We start from the raw sequence: 22,001 nt of genomic DNA on the forward strand, positions 1-22,001 counted from the left end.
CAGGGGTGGGTCATGGCGTCTCTCCTTCATTTTTCTCTGGAGTATGTTAGGAAGGAATGGTGGACAGGAGGTGATCAAGGGAATGAAGGGGCTGGTGGGAGCTCAGAGAACAGAGAATGTGAGTTGTTAGGATGCTGGCTGCCATACTCATGGTGGGCCTGCAGCCCCTCTGATGACCCAGGTCCTCAGAAAGCATGATGCAAGACTTGAGTGTGTGCCCGTGGTAAAGAGGCAGAAGGAACTTGGACACTTGCTGGACTCGATTCTTGAGACCATGGTCGCATGCCGTGGCGCATGGCATGCGGTGTGTGAAAGCGGTGTGGCCGTGCTCAGTTCCTCGGTGTGGAGGAGGATGCTCTAGATGGAGGTGCGTCTACTCCTGCTGGGGCTGATGGTGGCGAGGCGCCTGTGGGCCAGCTGTGGACAAGCCTGTGCAGGCCTGTGAGGCGCTGGCAGGACTGATGGTTGCTCAGGGATGGAGGAGAGTTGGAAACTGTTGAGGATCATGGTGTCTTTTGCCCTCCCTGAATGGCTCAAAGAAAATGTGACAGAGATATTTCCCCCAGAACAAATGCATTTAAATTGTGTGTTTTACACGGAAATGGTAATTGCCTATAAACTCAGATCTCGTGGAGGCTTATGAATTAAATCTTGTGATTTTGGTTATTCCAGATTGGAGAAGAGGTTGTCCATGTTCACACTGGGTGAAGGAAGCTGAAACCACAGACATGACTGAGTCCTCCATAAAGAGTGAGTGCATGGGGATTGGGGGTGGCCATGTGTGAGGCCTCTCTTGCCTCTGGGTCAGGGCAGGCCAAGGCTCTTACCAGCTCCAGTGGTGCCTGGAGTTTCCACCCGACACTCGGGAGCCAGAGTGGGTTCTGGGCAGGTTAGGTGATGTGGCAGGTGTAGACCTCCCCCACACGAGCCTTGAGTTTGGGACTCAGAAAAGCATATGGCATTCAGGATGTGATTTGAAGGTTTTGTTTGACTTTTTTTTTTTTAAGACAGGGTCAGCTGGGCATGGTGGCTTACACCTATAATCCCAGCACTTTGGGAGGCCGAGGCGGGCGGATCATCTGAGGTCAGGGGTTCGAGACCAGCCTGACCAACATGGTGAAACCCCATCTCTACTAAAAAAATAAAAAATTAGCCAGGTGTAGTGGCATGTGCCTGTAGTCCTAGCTACTCGGGAGTCTGAGATAGGACAATCGCTTGAACCCAGGAGGTGGAGGTTGCAGTGAGCTGAGATTGTTGCCCCAGTCTGGGCGATGGAGCGAGACTCCATCTTAAAAAAAAAGACAGGGTCTCCCACTATCACCCAGGGTGGAGTGCAGTGGTGCAATCATGGCTCACTGCAGCCTCAAACTCCTGAGCTCAGATGATCCTCCTACCTCAGCCTCCTGAGTAGCTGGGACTACAGGCACATGCCACCACGCCCAGAAGTATTTTTCCTAGAGATGAGATTTTGTCATGTTGCCCAGGCTGGTCTTGAACTTCTGGACTCAAGTGATCCACCCGCCTCAGCCTCCCAAAGTGCTGGGATTACAGACATGAGCCACCACGCCCGGCCTGGAGTGACTGCTGAATGAACATGCTTTCTCCAGATGTTCATCAGAAAAAAAAAAAATTAGCAGTCGTCAAAGGCTGTTCAGGCTGCTGTAACAAAATATCTTAGATTGGGTAATTAATGAATAATAGGAATGTATTTCTCACAGTACTGGCAGTTGGGAAGTCCCAGATAAAGGCACTGGCAGATTCAATGTCTGTGAGGGCTGTTCTCTGACTCATAGATGGAGTCTCTTGCTGTGTCATCTCATGACTGGAGGTGCTGAAAGGACTAGGGTGTCCTTCAAGCCTTTGTTTGTTTGTTTGTTTTCTGAGACAGTCTCACTCTGTTGCCCAGGCTAGAGTGCAGTGACCTCCTGGGCTCAAGCCATCCTCCCACCTCAGCCTCCCAAGTAGCTGAGATTACAGGCATGTGCCATCATACCCAGCTAATTTTTTTTTTTTTTTTGAGACGGAGTCTGACTCTGTCGCCAAGGCTGGAGTGCAGTGGATCTCGGCTCACTGCAACCTCCACCTCCCGGGTTTAAGTGATTCTCCCTGCCTCAGCCTCCCAAGCAGATAGGATTACAGGTGCCCGCCACCACACCTAATTTTTGTATTTTTAGTAGAGATGGGGTTTCACCAGGTTTGCCAGGCTAGTCTCGAACTCCTGACCTCGGGTGATCCATCCCCCTTGGCCTCCCAAAGTGCTGAGATTACAGGTGTGAGCCACTGCGCCCAGCCCACACCCAGCCTATTTTTTAAAGTTAGTTTTTGTAGAGATGAGGTCTCGCTGTGTTGCTCAGGGTGGTCTTGAACACTTGGCTTCAAATCATCCTCCTGCCTCAGCTTCACGAAGCACTGGGACTACAGCGTGAGCCACTATGCAGGGCCTCAATCTTTTCTTTTGTTTTTCTGAGACTGGGTCTTGTTCTGTCGCTTATGCTGGAGTGTGGTGGTGCTCTCAGCTCATTGCAACCTCTGCCTCCTGTCCTCAAGGGATCCTCCCACCTCAGCCTCCTGAGTAACTGGGACTACAGGTGCATGCCACTATGCTGTACTTTTTGTATTTTTTTCTTTTTTTTTGTAGAGACAGGGTTTCAACAAAACCTGTGTTGGCCAGGCTGGTCTCAAACTCCTGGACTCAAATGATCCACCAGCCTCGGCCTCCCAAAGTGCTGGGATTACCGGCGGGAGCCACTGTGCCTGGCCATCAAGCTTTTTTTTCCCCCTTGAGATGGAGTCTCTCTCTGTCACCCAGGCTGTAGTGCAGTGGCGTGATCTTGGCTCATGCAGTCTCTGCCTCTGAGGTTCAAGCAATTCTCCTGCCTCAGCCTCCTGAGTAGCTGGGACTATAGGCACCTGCCATCACACCTGGCTAATTTTTATATTTTTAGTAGAGATATGGTTTCACCATGTTGGCCAGACTGGTCTTGAACGCCTGACCTCAGGTGATCCACCCACCTTGTTCTCCCAAAGTGCTGGGATTACAGGCGTGAGCCACTGTGCCCGACCCCATCAAGCGTTTTTATAAGGCACCGATCCCGTCCACGAAGGTGGAGCCCAAAGGCACCACTCTTAATGCCGTCACACGGGGTTAAGTTCCAACAGATAGATTTTGGAGGGACATGGCATTGAGGTTGTAGCAGCATTGCCGTTGTAGTAGGGAGCACAGATTTGCCCAGAGGCTCAGTTCAGCCTGCTCCGAGCGGGAGGGTCCCTGGCCGGCTGAGCCTCTGTACCTGAGCATGTAGGCCCCGGTTCGGGTCTGGGGTCTGCTCTGGCTGCCACCACTTCCCCAGCTGAGGCTGTGACTCACTTAAGGCTGACTGTGTGCCGGGCCAGAATGGGTGAAGCTCTGCCCACTTGTCCCTGCTCCCTAGAGGTCTGTCCCAGTGATGAGCCACACCTCAGGGCTCTTTAAGTGCCTCTGTTGGGTGCCATGCCTTGAGCTTGAGGGAGACCGAGAGGCCCGGAATGGCACTGGGGTGTTGATAGGTGAAGGTGGGGTGGTGAGAAGAGTCTGTGAGTACGAGTGGGGCCCGGAAGCTGCCCAGCCAGGGCAGTGCAAAGCAGTGAGAAGGTGAGGTCGAGGGAGGGGGCATGGCCTCACTGCCCTCGGAGGGCAGGCTCCCAGAGCACTTGAGACCCTGCACTTCCACACGTGAATGGCCACAGCCGGAAAAGCAGATGCAGACCTAGTTCAGCACAGGCTGAGTTTGCTTTACTGGCCGAACGTGGCCTTAGGTACAGTCAGATCTCATTGATTTGGATCAGCCTCTTTGGCTAACTACTGGACTTTGGAAATGGAGGGCTGTTTAAAGTCCAGCTTCCTGCTCAGGAAGGAATCCCTTCCCAGAGGGGGACTGAGTCATGCCCTGATGCCTGTGTTCCTCTGCCCCAGCAGGTGCCTCCTGGGATGTCCTCATTGGCAGCCTGGGTGTGGTGCTGCTGGAGCAAAAGGGAAGGGACATCCCCAAACCAGCCTGGAAGGTCTTGTTGGTGTGGAGTGGCCGGTTGGCACAAGTCCCTGGGATGCTTGGCCTGCCCTTTCCCGTGTACAGGGAACCACCTGGCCTTGCCTGTAGAGCACTACATTTATTCCATGATTTTCTTGATTCAGCTCTGGTCCATGGGGGCTGAGAGTCATGGGATGAAGGTATATCTTTATTCCTTCATGTACTTCTCACTGCTGGGGTCTTGGACCCTCTGCCCAGCACCTGCCTGTCAAGGGCTATATGTGGGCAATGGGGCCATGGGGAATCCCAGGCTGCCTGGGCACAGACCCTCAGGGAGCCTTCCTGAAGAGTCCGGCTGGTGAGTGAGCCAGTGTCCTCAAGGAAGCTCAGGCCATGTGGTCAGGACCAGCACAGCCTCATGCCTACCTGTGTGGGAGGGCAGGCTGTGTCCTCTGTGTCGCTCAACCCTGATGTGCTAAATAGTGTGTCCTGGCCAGGCAGCTCCTCGGGCAGCTGGAATGTGAGCCCTGCAGCTCCACAGCCTGTCCCCGCAGTGCACCTGACCCCTGCAGCAGCACAGGCGGAGAGAGGTTATACGAGAGAGAAAGCAGCTGTGCCCTCTCCTGCTTTGTGTCTGTGATCCTCAGAGGCTGCAGGCGTGTCCACTGCAGGAGTGGCAGCTGAGGTGTGATAGGAGAGGGTGCTTGGGTGTGAGCATGCTAACGGGGCTTTGTCACTGCAGAGCTGGCCTCCACCCTGCTGGACGCCATCACCGATAAGGACCCCGTGGTGCAGGAGCAGGTCTGCAGTGCCCTGTGCTCCCTCGGGGAGGTGCGGCCGGTGGAGACGCTCTGTACCTGTGAGGAGTACCTGCGGCAGCACGACAAGGTATTTGTGCTCTTTGGTGGGGATGATGTTGTCAGGGCCGTGGTCGGTTGGGGCTTACTTGGTTTGGGAAGAGACAGTCCAGCCAGTAGCAGTGGGCCGGGTGTTACGCAGGGGTGACCACATGTCTAAGCCCTCCCACGCCTGCCTGTGTCAGGATGGGTAACCTGCGTTGTCTCATCATGTGTGGGGTGTGGCTACATCCCCCTACCACGGCATTGTTCAACCCTGTTCGAGGCTCTTTTACTCACTAAGTGGAGGCCTAATGGCCGGGCTCTGTGCCTAGTGCCTGAGGGACAGACCATGGTCCCTGCTTGAGGGGCAGAAGGTTGTTTCGGAGAGAATCTCATCGACCTAAGGAGCCAGAAACACTGATAAGTGCTCAGAGAGTCCCCAAGGGTCCTGCGCTGCTGGTCTTCCTGCACCCTCAGGGAGGGGCTGCCCAGGAGGGGCCAGGGCCTTCCCTTGCTGTGCTGGAGTGTCCTGTCCTCTCGCACAAACATTGCCCACTTGGGAGAGCTACAAGAGCCTCTTGGGAACTCTCTTCAGCCCCACAGGGATGCCAAATCAGGGACCCGAACCCCAGAACAGACGTGGCCTGGCTGGCTCTCGCCTCCCGGGATTTCGGCCTCGCCTGATCTTGGTTCAGCGGTTCTCTGTCACTGCTGACAGCGTTGGCACTGCATTGTTTGAAACTGTTATGCACTTTCTAGTTTTTCTCTGTGTGTGGTTTGGGCTGTTCTGGGAAGGGGAAGAGGCTTTTGTAGTATCAAAAGGTCATTATTCTTTTTGTTTTATTTAATATTTTGATATGTAAAAAGGGACCTCTGTACAATGTATTTCTTATCAGCTACCATCTCCTGGGGAAAATGGCCCAGTTCCATGAAAATATCTGGCCACTGCCATGGCCTGGCGGCACTTCCTGGGGCAGGGTCTCTCCTTTCTTCCTCTGTCAGCTGTCTCAGCTGTTGTTTTTATTTTTAGTTTTATTTATTTATTTATTTATTTATTTATTTTTTGAGACGGAGTCTCGCTCTGTCGCCCAGGCTGGAGTACAGTGGCATGATCTCGGCTCACTGCAAGCTCCGCCTCCCGGGTTCCCGCCATTCTCCTGCCTCAGCCTCCCGAGTAGCTGGGACTACAGGCGCCCGCCACCATGCCCAGCTAATTTTTTGTATTTTTTGGTAGAGACCAGGTTTCACTGTGTTAGCCAGGATGGTCTCGATCTTCTGACCTCGTGATCCGCCCACCTTGGCCTCCCAGAGTGGTGGGATTATAGGTGTGAGCCACTACGCCCAGCCTTTATATTTACTTTTAGTAAACAAATTTGTTTATTCATTCATTATTATTATTATTTTTTTTTTGAGATGGATTCTCAGTCTGTTGCCCAGGCTGGAGTGCAATGACACCATCTTGGTTCACTGCAGCCTCTGCCTCCCGGGTTCCAGCAATTCTCCTATCTCAGCCTCCTGAATAGCTGGGACTACAGGCGTGCGCCACCACACCCGGCTAATTTTGATTTTGATTTTTATTATTTATTGATATATATATTTTGAGACGGAATTTGGCTCTGTTGCCCAGGCTGGAGTGCAGTGGCATGATCTTGGCTTACTACAATCTCCACCTCCTGGGTTCAAGCAATTCTCCTGCCTCAGCCTCCCAAATAGCTAGGGTTACAGGTGCCTGCCACTATGCCTGGCTAATTTTTGTGTTTTAGTAGAGATGGGGTTTCACCATGTTGCCCAGGCTGGTCTCGAACTCCTGACCTTAGGTGATCGGCCCACCTTGGCCTCCCAAAGTGATAGGATTACAGGCATGAGCCACCGCGCCCAGCATAATTTTTTTTTTTTTTTTTTTTTGAGATTGATTCTAGCTCTTTTGCCCAGGCTAGAGTGTAGTGGTGCAATCTCAGCTCACTGCAAGCTCTGCCTCCTGGGTTCACGCCATTCTTCTGCCTCAGCCTCTCAAGTAGCTGGGACTACAGGCACCCACCACCACACCCAGCTAATGTTTTGTATTTTTTAGTAGAGACGGGATTTCACCATGTTAGCGAGGATGGTCTCGATCTCCTGACCTTGTGATCCACCCGCCTTGGCCACCCAGAGTGCTGGGATTACAGGTGTGAGCCACCGCACCTGGCTGCCCGACCTAATTTTGTATTTTTAGTAGAGATGCGGTTTCACCATGTTGGTCAGGCTGGTCTTGAACTCCTGACCTCAAGTGATCTGCCTATCTCTGCCTCCTAAAGTGCTGGGATTACAGGCGTGAGCCATCACATCCAGCTATCAGCTATTTGTGTGTGTGTGTTTTTTTTGTTTTTTTTTTAGATGGAGTCTTGCTTTGTTGCCCAGGCTGGAGTGCAGTGGCGTGGTCTCGGCTCAATGCAACCTCTGCCTCCCAGGTTCAAGCGATTCTCCTGCCTCAGCCTCCTGAGTAGCTGGGATTGCAGGCGCCTGCCATCGCGCCCAGCTAATTGTATTTTTAGTAGAGATGGGGTTTCACTACGTTGGCCAGGCTGGTCTCAAACTCCCAACCTCGTGATCCATCCACCTGGCCCCCCAAAGCTCTGGGATTACAGTCGTGAGCCACCGCACCTGGCCCATTGGCTCTTTTTTAAAAATTTACTTTATTTTTATTTGTTTGAGACAGGGTCTTAATCTGACACCCAGGCTGGAATGCAGTGGTACAATCACAGCTCATTGCAACCTCGACCTTTCGGGCCCAAGTGATCCTCCTGCCTCAGCCTCCTGAGTAGCTGGGCCTATAGGCGTGTGCCACCACACCCAGCCAGCTGTCTTAGCTATTTTTGCCCCCTTGTGTTCCCTGTAGGAGTGCTAGGATTAGCTTGTCAGGAGGTTCATTAGAGTTGCACTTATTCATAGGTTAGTCTGACAGGGCCGCCCTCCTGCTTGGACGGGGTGGTTTTGTTACTGGAAAGGGGTCCTGATCCAGACCCCAAGAACTGGCTATTGGATCTCTCACAAGAAAGGTTTAGAGGCAAATCCACAAAGTGAAAGCAAGTTTATTGAGAAGTAAGGAAACTAAAGAATGGCTACTTGATAGAGAGAGCAGCCATTAGGTCTGCTGGTTGGCTATTTTTTGGTTATTTCTTGATGACACGCTAAGCAAGGGGTGGATTATTCATGTGTTTTCCAGGAAAGTGGCAGGCAGTTTGTGGAATGAAGGTCCCTCCTTTTTAGACCTGATGTTGCTGTGGCGTTTGTAAACTGTCGTGGTGCTGGTGGGAGTGTCTTCCAGCAGCCAATGCATTATAATTAGTGTATAGTGAGCAGTGAGGACGACCAGAGGTCACTGTCGTCACCATCTTGGTTTTGGCAGGTTCTGGTCGGCTTCTTTACTGCATCCTGTTTTATCAGTGGGGTCTTTGTGACCTGTATCTCATGCCGACCCCGAATCATCCTGTGACTGAGAATGCCTGACCTCCTGGGAATGCAGCCCAGTAGGTCTCAGCCTTGTTTACCCAGCCCCTCTTCAGGATGGAGCCGCTCTGGTTCAAACCCTTCTGACAGTGCATCTACCCACTGATGTGGCTGTCTTCTGGGCTTTACATGAGCCTGGTGAACACAGCACATGAGTGCCGGGCATCAAGCCCTTCTCTCTGTGGCTGAAAGGCCCCATTACCTGAGACATGCTGAAATCAGCGTCTAATTGTCAGACAAAATTAGGGCTGACCTTGCTATTTGAGGAAACGGCCAAAGAATACTAAAGGTGGTTAAAAGAGTGTATTAGTCTGTTTTCACACTGCTATAAAGAACTACCTGAGCCTGGGTCATTTATAAAGAAAAGAGGTTTAATTGACCCACAGTTCCATAGGCTGTACAGGAGGCATGGCTGGGGTGGCCTCAGGAAATTTACAGTCGTGGCAGAAGGGCGAGGGGGAAGCAAGCATATCTTTATGTGATGCCAGGAGAGGGCGAGCAGGGGGAGGTGCTACACACTTCCAAACAGCCCGATCTTGTGAGAACTTACTATCCCAAGAGCAGCGAGGGAGAAATCCACCACCGTGATCCAGTCACCTCCCAGCAAGTCCCTACCCCAATACTGGGAATTACGATTCAACATGAGATGTGGGTGGGGACACAGCCAAACCGTATCAAAAAGACTTTGTTATTTTTAGCAGTTTGTAACAAAATGTAAGTCTGCTTTGTAGGGGAGAAAAAGGGTGATGATACCTTTCCTCACCCATCATAAGTGTCATGGCTGACAGTTCCATAACAAAAGACAGATTAACAAGAGAAAAGCATGACAAGCTTATTTCATCCCAGTTTAATGTGACATGGGAGCCTTCACAATGAAGGCCCAGAGACCCAGGGAAGTGATCTGATTTTATGTGTAGGTTCGAAGAAACGGGCAGCTGTGTAGAAGTGGGCTTGGATGGCGGGTGTGAACCATGGAAGCATACTGGGGGCACCAGCAGGGCCCATCTCGAGTTCTCCTGAGCCTCTCTGACCAGCACTCTTTCCTCCAGCTGGGGCAGGACCCCTCTGCAGTGGGGGTCTGAGACCTACAGTCAAACAAGGTTGGCCAGAGAATTTTTTTTCTTGAGACAGTCGTATTCTCTTACCCAGGCTGGAGTGCAGTGGCACAAACGTGGCTCACTGCAGCCATGACCTCCCGAGTTCAAGTCATCATCCCACCTCAGCCTCCCAAGTAGCTGGGTCTACAGGTGTGTGCCACCACGCCTGGCTAATTTTTGTGTTTTTAGTAATGATGGGGTTTCACCATGTTGGCCAGGCTGGTCTCAAACTCCTGGACTCAAGCATTTTACCTGCTGTGACCTTCCAAAGTGCTGGGATCACAGGCATGAGCCACCAGCACCCAGCGAGAATTTCCTTATGGCCAGGTTTTACACAGAATGGTGGAGGAAATTAGAGTGATATTTACAGGTTTTTTTTGTTTGTTTGTTTTTGTTTTTGTTTTTGAGATGGAGTGTCACTCTGTCGCCCAGGCTGGAGTGCAATGGTGCAATCTTGGCTCACTGCAACCTCGGCCTCCTGTGTTCAAGTGATTCTTTGTCTTAGCCTCCCAAGTAGCTGGGATTACAGGTGCCTGCCATCACGCCGAGCTAATTTTTGTATTTTTAGTAGAGATGGGGTTTCACCATGTTGACCAGGCTGGGCTCATCCTCCTGACCTCTAGTGGCCAGGCTGGTCTCATACTCCTGACCTCAAGTGATCTGCCTGCCTTGGCCTCCCAAAGTGCTGGAATTGCAGGCGTGAGCCACCACCTGGCCAATATTTACAGGTTTTATGACTGCCTTGGGCGAGAATGGGGGGAGAGAGGGGAGGGCAGAGCAGGTCTGAGAGGGACTTTGCTCCTGAGGCCTCCATTCTGGGTCATCCTCCTCTGAGCCCCAGCCACTCCATGCTTGTCCTGCTTTGTTTCTGATTTTACCCCTTTTCTAGCCTTTACAGTTTTTTAACTGAATTTTTAAAAAGTCTTCCTTCACAGTTGGCATGTTTATATATGATACACATGCTGAGCTGGAAGCACTGACCCTGTGGGCTGTGACCCTTCCCAGGGAGCTCGCCTGCCCTAGTCCTCTTCTGTCGTCTCCTCCTGCAGACCGCCTCCATAGGTTTGGTCACTACCTCCAGTTTCTGCCTTTTGTTTGTGGGTCTCACCGCAGCTGCACTTCGCTTGGCTGTGTCTTGCCTGGATAGCAGGCATGGTTCAAAGCCCACTGAGTCTCTCCAGAAAGATGTGGAACAACAGGGAAAAGCAGCGCCACATCCCCCTCCAGGCCTCAGACGTCAGCGCAGTGTCCTGGGGTACACCTGGAGCTTTACAGGTTTCAGCTCCTGTCTGACATCTGTGTGTGTGGTTCTGTCTTTACGAACCCAGAAGCCCATGACTTTGTAGAATGTGACCTGTTCCGCCGAGGGTTGCTGGGCCTCACAGTTTTAGACACGTCCAGTCTTGTACACGTCAGCCAGGGTCCCGCACAGGACAGACAGACTCCTCAGGGGCCGTCAGGCCATGGGGAGGGACGGGATTTGGGGAAGAGAAGCAAAAATAGTAAAACTGGATTTTCAAATTCTGTGAGTAGAAAAACTCAAACTCACATTGTTTTCTCTGCTCTTACACCACACAACAATCAACACAGAAGACATCTGTGACCAAATGTGGGGGATTTCTCTCCACCAGCAAACAGCAGTCAGTTGTGCAGTGGACACCGGCTGGGTGTCCTCAATTCAATTCCGACACCATCCACCTGGAGGTCGTGTCAGACCCCGCAGGTGGAGGGCTCAGCCCCACACGACGGCCCCGCTTCTGATGCCAGTCGCAAGCTCCAGGTGTGGCCTGTGCTTCTGACCGACCTGCCATGAATCAGAGTTTTCACGACCCCCTCCTCGGATTCGGTGAATTGCAGCAGCGGCTCACAGAACGCAGGGACAGAGTGGCCTGCCTTTACCCATTTATGACACAGGCTGTGACGAAGGGTGCGGACGCACAGCAAGTGGAGGAGACGCTTGAGGCAGGAATGGGGAGGGGCGTGGAGCTCCTGGGCCCTCCTGGGAGCCACCTCTAGGCACCTGCGTGGGTTCCACTACCGGAAGCTCCTTTTGAGTTTTTGTGCGCAGTTGCAGGCATGCTCACTTGAGGCATTCTTCCCTTACCAGCCGAGTGTTTCTAGAGGAAGGCCATATACGGTCTAAACACTACCAGTTCACCTCAGTATGCTTGCTGGAGCCCATTCACCCAACTCCTGAGATCCTCTAAGGAAGATGCTGTCACCAGCCTTAGGTGTTTTCTTTCTTTTTTTTCCTTATTCTCCCATGCAGAAGCTTTAGGTGTTTTCCATCTGTTGTGAGATTGTCTTTCCCTGGTGCTGGCAGTGACCAGTTATTATTTTAGAGTGACGCCTAAACAACTGCCTGACCGTCACCTGATGACCGCCTGACATTCCTAGTTGGGGGCCTCTCCTGCCCTGTTCATGTCTGCCTAGCGGCCTGCTCTAACATCCTCTTGTCCAAGGAGACCCGGGAGCAACCTGGAAAACTAAATTCCAGGCTATGACAGACAGAAAGGGAGATTGGACACACCTCGTTGTACCTGCTCCCTTTTGAAGTTTGTACAACCAATGAACATTAGGTTAAAACAGATCTTAAGTCTGACAAAACGGATTCTTTGTAGCAGTAAAATTCCAGACTGGACTCTGGCATAGCATCACGTGACAGATGGTGGGCCCTGGAGGAAATAAAAGTATTTTACCCCAAAATCTATTCTTGACATATTTTGAAATGAGCCTGCAAAACCATATTTTGTGGGGAAAATTGCATCTGTGGAGAATCTCCTTCCGTTTCCAGGTCTTTTTCTGATCTAGAAGAGATTTAACTAAGAGTCTGACACCTTTAAGGTCTGAAAAGAGACATTTACCATCTATTATCTCTGAAGCCTGCTACGTGGAGGCTTCATCCACATAACAAGAACCTTGACTTTCACAAGCCCCTTTAATTCAGGCGTTTCTTTCTGCTGACTTCAAGTCCTCAGGCAACGTTTAACTCTTTTTTTTTTTTTCTTTTTTTTTCCTGAGAGGGTGTCTTGCTCTGTTGCCCAAGCTGGAGGTCATTGGCACGATCTCGGCCCACTGCAACCTCTGCCTCCTGGGTTCAAGCGACTCGCCTGCCTCAGCCTCCTGAGTAGCTGGGATTATAGGCGCATGCCACCACACCAGCTAATTTTTGTGTTTTTAGTGGGGACTGGGTTTCACCGTGTTGGTCAGGCTGGTCTGGAACTCCTGACCTTGTGATCCGCCCACCTTGGCCTCCCACAGTGCTGGGATGACAGGCATGAGCCACCGTGCCTGGCCAGTTTAACTCTTTTAACCAGTTGCCAATGAGAAAATCTCGGAATCCACCTGTGCCCTGTGAGTGCTGCCCGAGACGCCCGCCTTTCTAGGCTGAAGCAGTGCACACCTTCTGTGTATTGACTTACGTCTTTGCCTGGGATTCTGTCCCCTAAGACGTATAAAACCAAACTAACCTGACCATCTTGGGTGTACTTTCTCAGGTGTTCCCTGGGCCATGGTCACTCACAGTGGCACAGAATAAACCTTGTTAGGTATTTTAGAGTTTAGCTTTTTTGTCAACAGTATTTTTATTTAAAAGGGCTTATTACTGTGTTTGCTTTCCTTGAAGAACTTTCCTGAGTGGGCCTTCTCCAACTGTGAATGGAGGCAGGGCTGTAAAAAGTATAGTACTTTTTTTTTTTTTTTCTGAGGCAGAGTCTCGCTCTGTTGCCCAGGCTTGAGTGCAGTGGTGCGATCTCAGCTCACTGCAACCTCTATCTCCTGGGTCAAGCAATTCTCGTGCCTCAGCCTCACGAGTAGCTGGGACTATAGGCATGTGCCGCCACTCCTGGCTAATTTTTTTTTTTTGTATTTTTAGTAGAGATTGGGTTTCGTCATGTTGGCCGGGTTGGTCATGAACTCTGACCTCAAGCAATCCACTGCGTTGGCTTCCCAAAGTGCTGGTGATGTAGGATTCTTCTTCTTTTTTATTTATTTTTTATTTTATTTGTTTATTTATTTTGAGACAGAGTCTCGCTCTGTCACCCAGGCTGGGCTGAAACTGTGGCAGAAACTGGCTCACTGCAACCTCTGCCTCCCGGGTTCAAGCAATTCTCCTGCCTCAGCCTTCTGAGTAGCTGGGATTACAGGCACACGCCACCACATATGTCTCCTTTTTTTGTATTTTTAGTAGAGACGGGATTTCACCATGTTTGTCAGGCTGGTCTCAAACTCCTGACCTGATGATCTACCCGCCTCGGCCTCCCAAAGTGCTGGGAATGACAGACCTGAGCCACTGCACCCAGCCATAGGATTCTTCTTCTTGGTCCCTTTGCAAGCCTAGCAATGCCCTGCCTGGGCCTTGCCCAGCCACGCTGGTGTGCCTCAGCTTGCCTACGTTATAGCTTGTAACTGTGTTTGGTGGTGTCTGAGCTCTTGTACCACACCCAAGAAGAATGAGGATACAGTGGACATAGAAGGGTGAGGAGGGCAGAGAAGAATTTTATTGAGCGATGAAAATAGCTCTTAGTGGAGAGGGGAGCTGGAGAGGGGATGGGAGGGACAGGCTATCTCTTCGCCCGAGTTAGGCCAGCTCCCCTCTACCAACTGAGTCTGAGTCTGGGGTCTTTATAGGCACAGGGTGAGGAGTGTATGCTGATTGGTTTGTGAGTCTGCAAAAGAGGTTAAAGTGAAGACACCACTCAAAGGTGGGCATGACGGTGTAGAAAGCCAATTAGAAAAGGGTAGGTATATGTAAAATAGGTGAAGGGTGGGGATCAATCAGAGGAAAGCGCGCCAGACAGGAAGACAGGCTCTCAATCCAGACTGAGGATTTAACTTGTAGCTTGACTTTAAACTATCTTCAGCTTGAGGTGGGGTTTCTCGGGGGACCCATCCCTCTCTGCCTAGGCGTTTGGCTGCCTCCTGTCACCATCATGGGGATTAGAGGCATGAACCACCATACACGGCCAAAAATATTGTACTTATACCATGAAATCAAACAATTCAAACCAACCCCAGAACAGAAGTAATGCATAACTTTTTTTTTTTTTTTTTTTTTTTTAAATTCAGGGATGGACTCCCTCTGTTTCCTAGGCTGGAGTGCAGTGGTGCAATTTTGGTTCACTGCAACCTTGACCTCTAGTACACAAGTGATCCTCCTGCTTCAGCCTCCGAAGTAGCTGGGACCACAGACGTACCACCATACCTAGCTAATTGTTTTTATTTTTGTAGAAACAGGGCCTTACTATGTTACCCAGGCTGGTCTTGAACTCCTGGGCTCAAGCGATCCTCCCACCTTGGCCTCCCAAAGTGCTGGGGTTACAGGCGTGAGCCACTGTGGCTGGCCCCTATCCATTTTTTGTAAAATGTAGATTCCTATGCCTTTTTCATGGGTTCCTATGTTTTCCAGTTGCATAACCCATTGCAGACTTGCTGAGCCAGCCTGTCACCCTGCACTGAGCACCCAATCACCAGGACACAGAGTGACAGATGGAGATGCCACAGTTGTGAGTGGAATCTGTAAAGATTTCCCTCAAACTTTCTCATATACGTGGAGAGAATTAGTAGCTAAAGATGGAAGCATAATGCAACTTGAGCTGTGTTTCCATGACCAAGAACCAGAGGAGATGGCAGCTGTGGGTCTGGTTGGGTGGGTATTAATGCCTTGCTGCACCTGAGCTGCCCCTCTCAGCAGCGGGTCCAGTCGGATGGGTATAAATGCCCACCTGCTGCACCCAAGCTGCTGTTCCCAGCTCAGCCGTGCTCTGACTAGGTAGAACCAGACCAGTTTACACTGATTTTCAATCATTTCCCCCACGCTTCCTGCACTATACCAGCTGTGCTGCCCCGGCAGCTGATCCACCCACTTACAGCCTCGGCTCTGTGACGTCCCAGATGGGGATGGGCTTCTCAAGGACTGCATCGTCTCCTGCCTGGGAAGAGTGTCCAGATTATGAAAGTCAGAAACCATAGGCTGGGTGCCAGGGCACACGCCTGTAATCCCAACACTTTGGGAGCCTGAGACAAGAGGATCACTTGAGGCCAGGAGTTTGAGACCAGCCTGGGCAACATAGACCCCATCTCTAAAAAAAATAAAATAGGCCGGGCGCGGTGGTTCACACCTGTAATCCCAGCACTTTGGGAGGCTGAGGCGGGCAGATCATGAGGTCGGGAAATTGAGACCATCCTGGCCAACATGGTGAAACCCCATCTCTACTAAAAATACAAAAATTATCCAGGCATGGTGGCGTGTGCCTATAGTTCCAGCTACTCAGGAGACTGAGGCAGAAGAATTGCTTGAACCCGGGAGGTGGAGGTTGCAGTGAGCCGAGATCATACCACTGCACTCAGCCTGGGTGACAGGGCAAGACTCTGTCTCGAATGAATGAATGAATGAATGAATGAATGAATGAATGAATGAATAAATAAATAAAAATAATTAGCTGGGGCTCAGTGCAGTGGCTTATGCCTGTAATCCCAAAACTCTGGGAGGCGGAGGTGGGTGGATCACTTGAGGCCAGGAGTTCAAGACCAGCCTGCCTGGCCAATGTGGCGAAACCTCATTTCTACTAAAAATACAAAAAAAAAAATTAGCCAGGAGTGGTGGCACATACCTGTAGTCCCAGGTACTCAGGAGGCTGAGACATGATAATCACTTGAACTGAGGATGCAGAGGTTGCAGTAAGCTGAGATTGTGCCACAACACTCCAGCCTGGGTGACAGAGCAAGACTCCATCTAAAAAAAAAAAGAAAAAAAAATTAGCTGAGTGTGGTGTTGTGTGCCTGTAGTCCCAGCTGCTTGAGAAGTTGTGGCAGGAGGATCTCTTGAGCCCGCAAGTTCAAGGTGCAGTGAATTATGATCGCACAATTGCACTCTAGCCTGGGTGATGGAGTGAGACCCTGACTCAGAAAAAAAAATGTAACCAGGTGCAGTGGCTCACGCCTGTAACCTCAGTACTTTGGGAGGCTGAGGCAAGCAGATCACAAGGTCAGCAGTTCGACACCAGCCTGGCCAACATAGTGAAACCCCGTCTCTACTAAAAATACAAAAAGTAGCCAGGCGTGGTGGTAGGCGCCTATAGTCCCAGCTACTCTGGAGGCTGAGGCGGGAGAATCACTTGAACTGGAAGGCGGAGGTCACAGTGAGCCGAGATTGTGCCACTGCACTCCAGCCTGGGCGACAGAGACTCTGTCTCAGAAAAAAAAAAAAAGAAATGATTCTGTAATATAGAATTTAAATACAGTCTGCCTGCAGAAGCCTTAAAGGAAAGGGAGTCGTGTGTAGCCTGTGGGCAGAGGTGGCTGGCACAGTGAGACTGATCCCCCACCAGCCTCGCTCTTGCCTCCCTGCGGCACCAACACTTAAGGATGGGAAATCTAACAGTGAAAATCAACCCCAGCTGAAGCTCTTCCCCAGAGAACTGGCAGGTTCCACGTGGACTTCGTGTTCCATGCTGAGGCTGGTGACCTACACTGGCTATTTTCAGGAACAAAAGTCCCTCCCACTTGTGGGCCTGGGGCTAGACCGTGGTAGTTTATAACTCATTCCGCAGAGTGGCAGTGAGCACGCCTGCCTGTTACTGATGCGGGGACTCAACGCTTGAGACAGTTGCGTGATTCTGAACACGTGTGCCACAGCCACCTACGGCAAGTGTATGTGGGTCTGGGAGCTGCCTGGCGCTGCCCTGTCACCAGCACTGCTTCACGCCAGGGCCAAGTGCGTGTCAAGTGGTTGGGTGTCAACTTCAAATAGTTTCTGAACAAAACCAAGGCTTTCACGAAGCTCCCAAGCCTCCCTACTATTGTTTCTCCTCCAAACAACCTTGTCATGCTCTCCTTCAAATGTCCTTCGTGGCTGTCTTCACTGAGCGGGTAGCACTTCTCCCATGTGGGCCCACCCCCACCTGCCATGGCTGCCATAGCTGTCAGAGTGCATGAGGGGAATGCAGACCCCGTGACCATCAGTGTCTCATATGGCTTGAATCTGTGTCCCCACCCAAAGCTTATGTTGAATTGTAATCCCAGGTGCTGGAGGTGGGGCCTGGTGGGTGGTGACTGGATCCTGGGGGCGACTTCCCCCTTCAGTGCTGTCCCCATGATAGAGTTCTCAGGATCTGGTTGTTTGGAAGCGTCTGCTCAGGCCATGTAAGATGTGCCTGCTTCCCCTTCATTTTCTGCCATTATTGTGTTTTCCTGAGGCCTCCCCAGCCATGCTTCTTGTACAGCCTGCAGAACTTTGAGCCAATTAAATCTTTCTTCTTTGTAAGTTACCCAGTCTCAGGTATTTCTTCTTTTTTTTTCCCTCTTTGAGACAGTCTTGCTCTGTCGCCCAGGCTGGAGTGGCATGATCGGCTCACTGCAACCTCTGCCTCCCAGCTTCAGGCTTTTCTCCTGTCTCAGCCTCCCAAGTAGCTGGGATTACAGGTGCCCGCCACCATGACAGGATAATTTTTTTTTTTTCTTTTTTTTTTGAGACAGAGTCTCGCTCTGTGGCCCAGGCTGTAGTGCAGTGGTGCCATCTCAGCTCACTGCAACCTCTGCCTTCCAGGTTCAAGCGATTCTTTTGCCTCAGCCTCCCAAGTAGCTGGGACTACAGGCGCCTGCCACCACACACGGCTAATTTTTGTATTTTTAGTAGAGACGGGGTTTCACCACATTGGTCAGGCTGGTCTTGAACCCCTGACCTCAGGTGATCCACCTGCCTCGGCCTCCCAAAGTGCTGGGATTACAGGTGTAAGCTACCGTGCCCGGCCCGTATTTTTTTTCAGTAGAGATGGGGTTTCACCATGTTGGCCAGGCTGGTCTCAAACCCCTGACCTCAGGTGATCTGCCCCTCTTGACCTCCCTAGGTGTTGGGATTACAGGCGTGAGCCACCGCGCCGGGCTCGGGTATATCTTTATAGCCATGTGAGAATGGACAGCCCTGTGCCGGCCCCTCCTGGCGCCATGTTGCCTGGTGCAGGCTGCTCTCAGGGTGGTGGAGGGAGGGGCCGTGGTGGGTGCATCATTGGGGAGGGGCTGTCAACACAGGGTGGCCGGGTGCCCCAGGGTCGTTTCCTGGGTTGGGCAGTAGCCTCCTCTGCTGTGTGCCCCTGCGGGTCCCAGCTTTCAGTCCCAGTCCTTGGTGCGTCCCCAGTTGAGGCAAGGACGGTGTGTGCTCTTTGGATTTACAGTGGGGGTGGTGGTCAACAGGAGAGCTGTTTAGGGGTAGGATGAAGGCAGGTGTTGGACTCTGCGAAGGGTTAACCTGGGAGGTAGAGGGGGCCTCGGGCCGTGGCAGAAGGTGGTGTGGTGGGTGGTGTTTTTCCTTAGCAGCCTTGGGGAGGGGCCGTTGGATATAAGCACTAACCTAGTGGCAGAGACTGAGGCAGAGACTGAGCTGGGGACCGGAGGGTGCTCCTCCTCTGACAGGGGAGGGCAGGGCAAGGAGGCCGAAGGGTCCTGGGAGCGTCATGTGACTGGGAGACCCTACTGGCTACCCGTGGGGGAGAGAGTCCCCCGCCTTGCCCTCTGCATGTTAGTTGTCTGGAGCAGTTATGATAACGCTCCACCTTCTGGAGATGGGCCGTGAGTGTGAGGCTTGCAGGTCTGCCTTTAGGACATGAGGAGTGATCAGGTGTACCCCTCCCCTCCTGTGCTTGAGGCAGAGAGATTTGTGCAGTTTCATCTCCTAGAGACAGTGACAGGCACTCAGAGTGTCTGGGCGTGAGGCTCACCTGGGACCGTCCTGGACGGTGTCTCTCCGCAGCTGGCGCACCCATACCGAGCGGCGGTCCTGAGGGCCATGGAGAGGGTCCTGAGCAGTCGTGCCAGTGAGCTGGACAAGGACACAGCCAGCACCATCATCCTCCTGGCCTCCAGCGAGATGACCAAGACGAAGGTATTCAGCAGGCCCTCTGGCCTCGCAGACTCAGGCCTAGCTTGGGAAGGGAAGCTGCTTCTTGACCTTGCCACCCAGCAGCCTTGAGAGTGTAGGGTGGTGTTTGGCTGCCTTGGGCTGGCAGAGGCCCTTTGGTCCCATTCACCACCCTGCAGGGGCGGGGGATGGTCCCCTGTGATTTTCAGAGGCAGCAACTGAAGCAGAGAGCAAGTTGCCAGAACTCAGCACACACAGGACCACAGTGTGCTTGCAGCCGGGGCCAAAGGACGTGCCCAGCACTGGGGTTGGAGCAGGGCTCTGGTTTGCCTAACTGTCTCTGGGCCCTGGGCACAGTCCCCTCTCACCAGGGCTCTTCTGCTCCTGTGTGGGGGGTCTCCTGGCAGCAGCCCCTCACCTCTCACCAAGGCTCTGCTTCTCCTGTGCGTGTGGGGTCTCCTGGCAGCCCCTCAGCAGGGGAGGCTGTGCCCGCCACCTTCCCTGACCCGCACTTTTTAGGGACACTGAAAACAGCGTGCGTTTGTCCGAGGCTGGCAGCCACTGAGGGCAGAATGTCTTGGTCTCGCCTTTCGGGAGATTTCAGGGAGAGGTTCTCCTTGCTGGTGTTTTGGGTTCAGGACCTGGTCTGGGACTGGCAGCAGGCGGCGAGTGGCGTCCTGGTGGCCGTGGGAAGGCAGTTCATCAGCAAGGTGATGGAGGAGCTGCTGCGCAAGCTGCACCCTGGGACCCTGCCTCACTGCGCCGTGCTGCACACCCTCGCCAGCCTCTCGGTGGCCAATGGTAGGTGGCGCACAGCCTGCCCCAGGAGGAGCACGGGGCACTGGAAGGCTTGGTGGAGGCCTTTGACAGTGTCCTCTCTCACAGCGTTCGGCGTAGTCCCCTTCCTGCCATCCGTCCTGAGCTCCCTGCTGCCTGTGCTGGGCATGGCCAAGCAGGACACGGTGCGCATGGCGTTCTGCTCCGGTAAGAGGCGGCCTCGTCACCTTCTGTCTCAAGTGCCTCTTTGTAGGGGGGCTGTGCCCGGGCATGCATGTTTTAGGGGGGACAGGTGGGCCCTTTAGGCTGCAGGAAGGGAGGCTGTTGGAGGGAGGGGCCTCCTGGCTGAGGCTGCTGGCTGGTTGGGCAGTCCCTGTGGGGCTGACACAGCCTCTGTCTCTTGTTTCTCTCTGCTCCCGGTGAGCCCCTCCACCTTACACTGCGGGTCCACTGAGGCCTGGACATGCCTGGGGGGCAGCAAGAGACTTCTTCAAAGCCATGATTTTTTGTTTTCCTCCCCACTCCAGGCTAGAAAAGTGTCCGCTCTCTGGGCATCCCAGGACCCAGGGGATGGGGCCACATTCATTTACCCCACCCTCTGCCAGGAGCCCCATTCCTGGCAGCAGTGTCCACAGCCCTCTGTGTGCCTGGCGGGGGACTGCGGGCATGTCATGGACCTGGACCTTGTTTTCCGCTCCCACTGACAGTTGGGGAGTGTTGGTGGGATTGGAGGCATTCCTGTTAGTAGGGGGTGTGGAGATTGGAGATCTTGAGGTGCCCTTAGTGCCCTCACAACCCATGGCCTCATGTTCCCAGTGTCCTGTGTCAGGAAGACTGCCAGCCCTGGTAGCTGGCAAGGAGGAGAACGGGACCCTCGTGCCCAGGGGACCAGCTCTTGTAAAGACCCAGGCCTCTGGGGCAGAGGTCTGTTAGGCTCCAGGCCTCCTCTCCAGGCAGCAGGTGTGGGAGGGCCCAGTGATGGGGGTGCTGGTGGGGCCTGGGCACGGTGTGTTTTCGAAGCGTGGGGGGCGTGGTTACAGGGCTGGGCTGGGCTCCGTTGACTGAAGGGTTGGTTTGGAGCATTTGGACCCGCCTGCTCTGCTCATGGTGACTTTGGGTTCAGATCACAGGGCTCCTGCCACCCTCTCCTCAGCCCCTGCGCTCCGTCTCTCCTGGCCCTGCTCTTTGATAGATGCCTTCATCTTTGGGGCACTCCTTCACAGGCTCTCCCTCACCTGTGGGTGAGGGCAGGGCCCCTTAGGTAGAGGGGATAGTAACCCCGCGTGACCCAGTTTTGGCTGAAAATGGGATTGGTGCCAGGATGGGGTCAGCTGCACACTGAGCCAGATGTGAAGGGGCAGAGTGGAAGTGGGTCTGGGTGTGGACTCAGCTAAGGTTCCTGGGGCGCAGGACATGCTGTCCGGGCTACAGGGCGGAGACTGAGAGCAGGGCAGGTGGGGCGCCTGCCGAGCCCTCCGTCTCTGTGCTGCACGCTCATCGCCCCTTCCCGCCACTCCTCTGGGAAGTACATGGCCTGATCCCTGCAGCCACTGAGGCTCTCAGCAGAAATAGACTCGCAGTTCTGACACCTCCTGCTTACCTTCCCCTTCATAGGAGACCTGCGGCTCCTCCAGGCCCTACCATGCTGGCATTTTCCTCCATGTGTCAAACACATGGGTTCAGCCAGCAAAGATTCCGTGGGGCCTCCTCGTGTGGGACGTGTGCTGCCCTGTTTGCATCTGAAGGGGATGGGGGTCCTGCTGGCTGGAGCAGCCTGGGGCCAGAGGATGCCATATCAACTGGGTGAGGCCTAGTGGTGGGGGGGATGGCAGGCCTGCGTCCACTGCGGGAGGGTGCAGGTCCAGCCGGGACAGGCAGTGTGCCAAGGACAGGAGTGCCCTCAGGGCACTGCAGCCAGGAGGCGAGGAGCTACAGGGAAGGC

The 22,001-nt window shown here is 53.0% G+C and overlaps 1 protein-coding gene across 15 annotated transcripts in view; it reads left to right on the top strand.

The window, feature by feature from the left end:
* MROH1 (maestro heat like repeat family member 1) overlaps nt 1-22,001 on the top strand; it is a 119,468-nt gene that overhangs the window by 14,634 nt on the left and 82,833 nt on the right. For 13 of the 15 annotated variants that reach the window (XM_037999981.2, XM_037999984.2, XM_037999988.2 and 10 more), the window contains 5 exons: nt 673-750; nt 4,750-4,895; nt 19,175-19,306; nt 19,921-20,083; nt 20,168-20,266. In XM_037999981.2, coding sequence (XP_037855909.2) covers nt 729-750; nt 4,750-4,895; nt 19,175-19,306; nt 19,921-20,083; nt 20,168-20,266 — 562 coding nt within the window. In that variant the 5' untranslated portion in view covers nt 673-728. Of the gene's footprint in view, nt 1-672; nt 751-4,749; nt 4,896-19,174; nt 19,307-19,920; nt 20,084-20,167; nt 20,267-21,553; nt 21,863-22,001 lie in introns of those variants that run through there. The other 2 variants (XM_037999991.2, XM_073018513.1) reach the window with 2 other exon arrangements.

This window comes from Chlorocebus sabaeus, chromosome 8 (assembly GCF_047675955.1).
Source record: "Chlorocebus sabaeus isolate Y175 chromosome 8, mChlSab1.0.hap1, whole genome shotgun sequence".
NCBI classification, from domain to species: domain Eukaryota; kingdom Metazoa; phylum Chordata; class Mammalia; order Primates; family Cercopithecidae; genus Chlorocebus; species Chlorocebus sabaeus.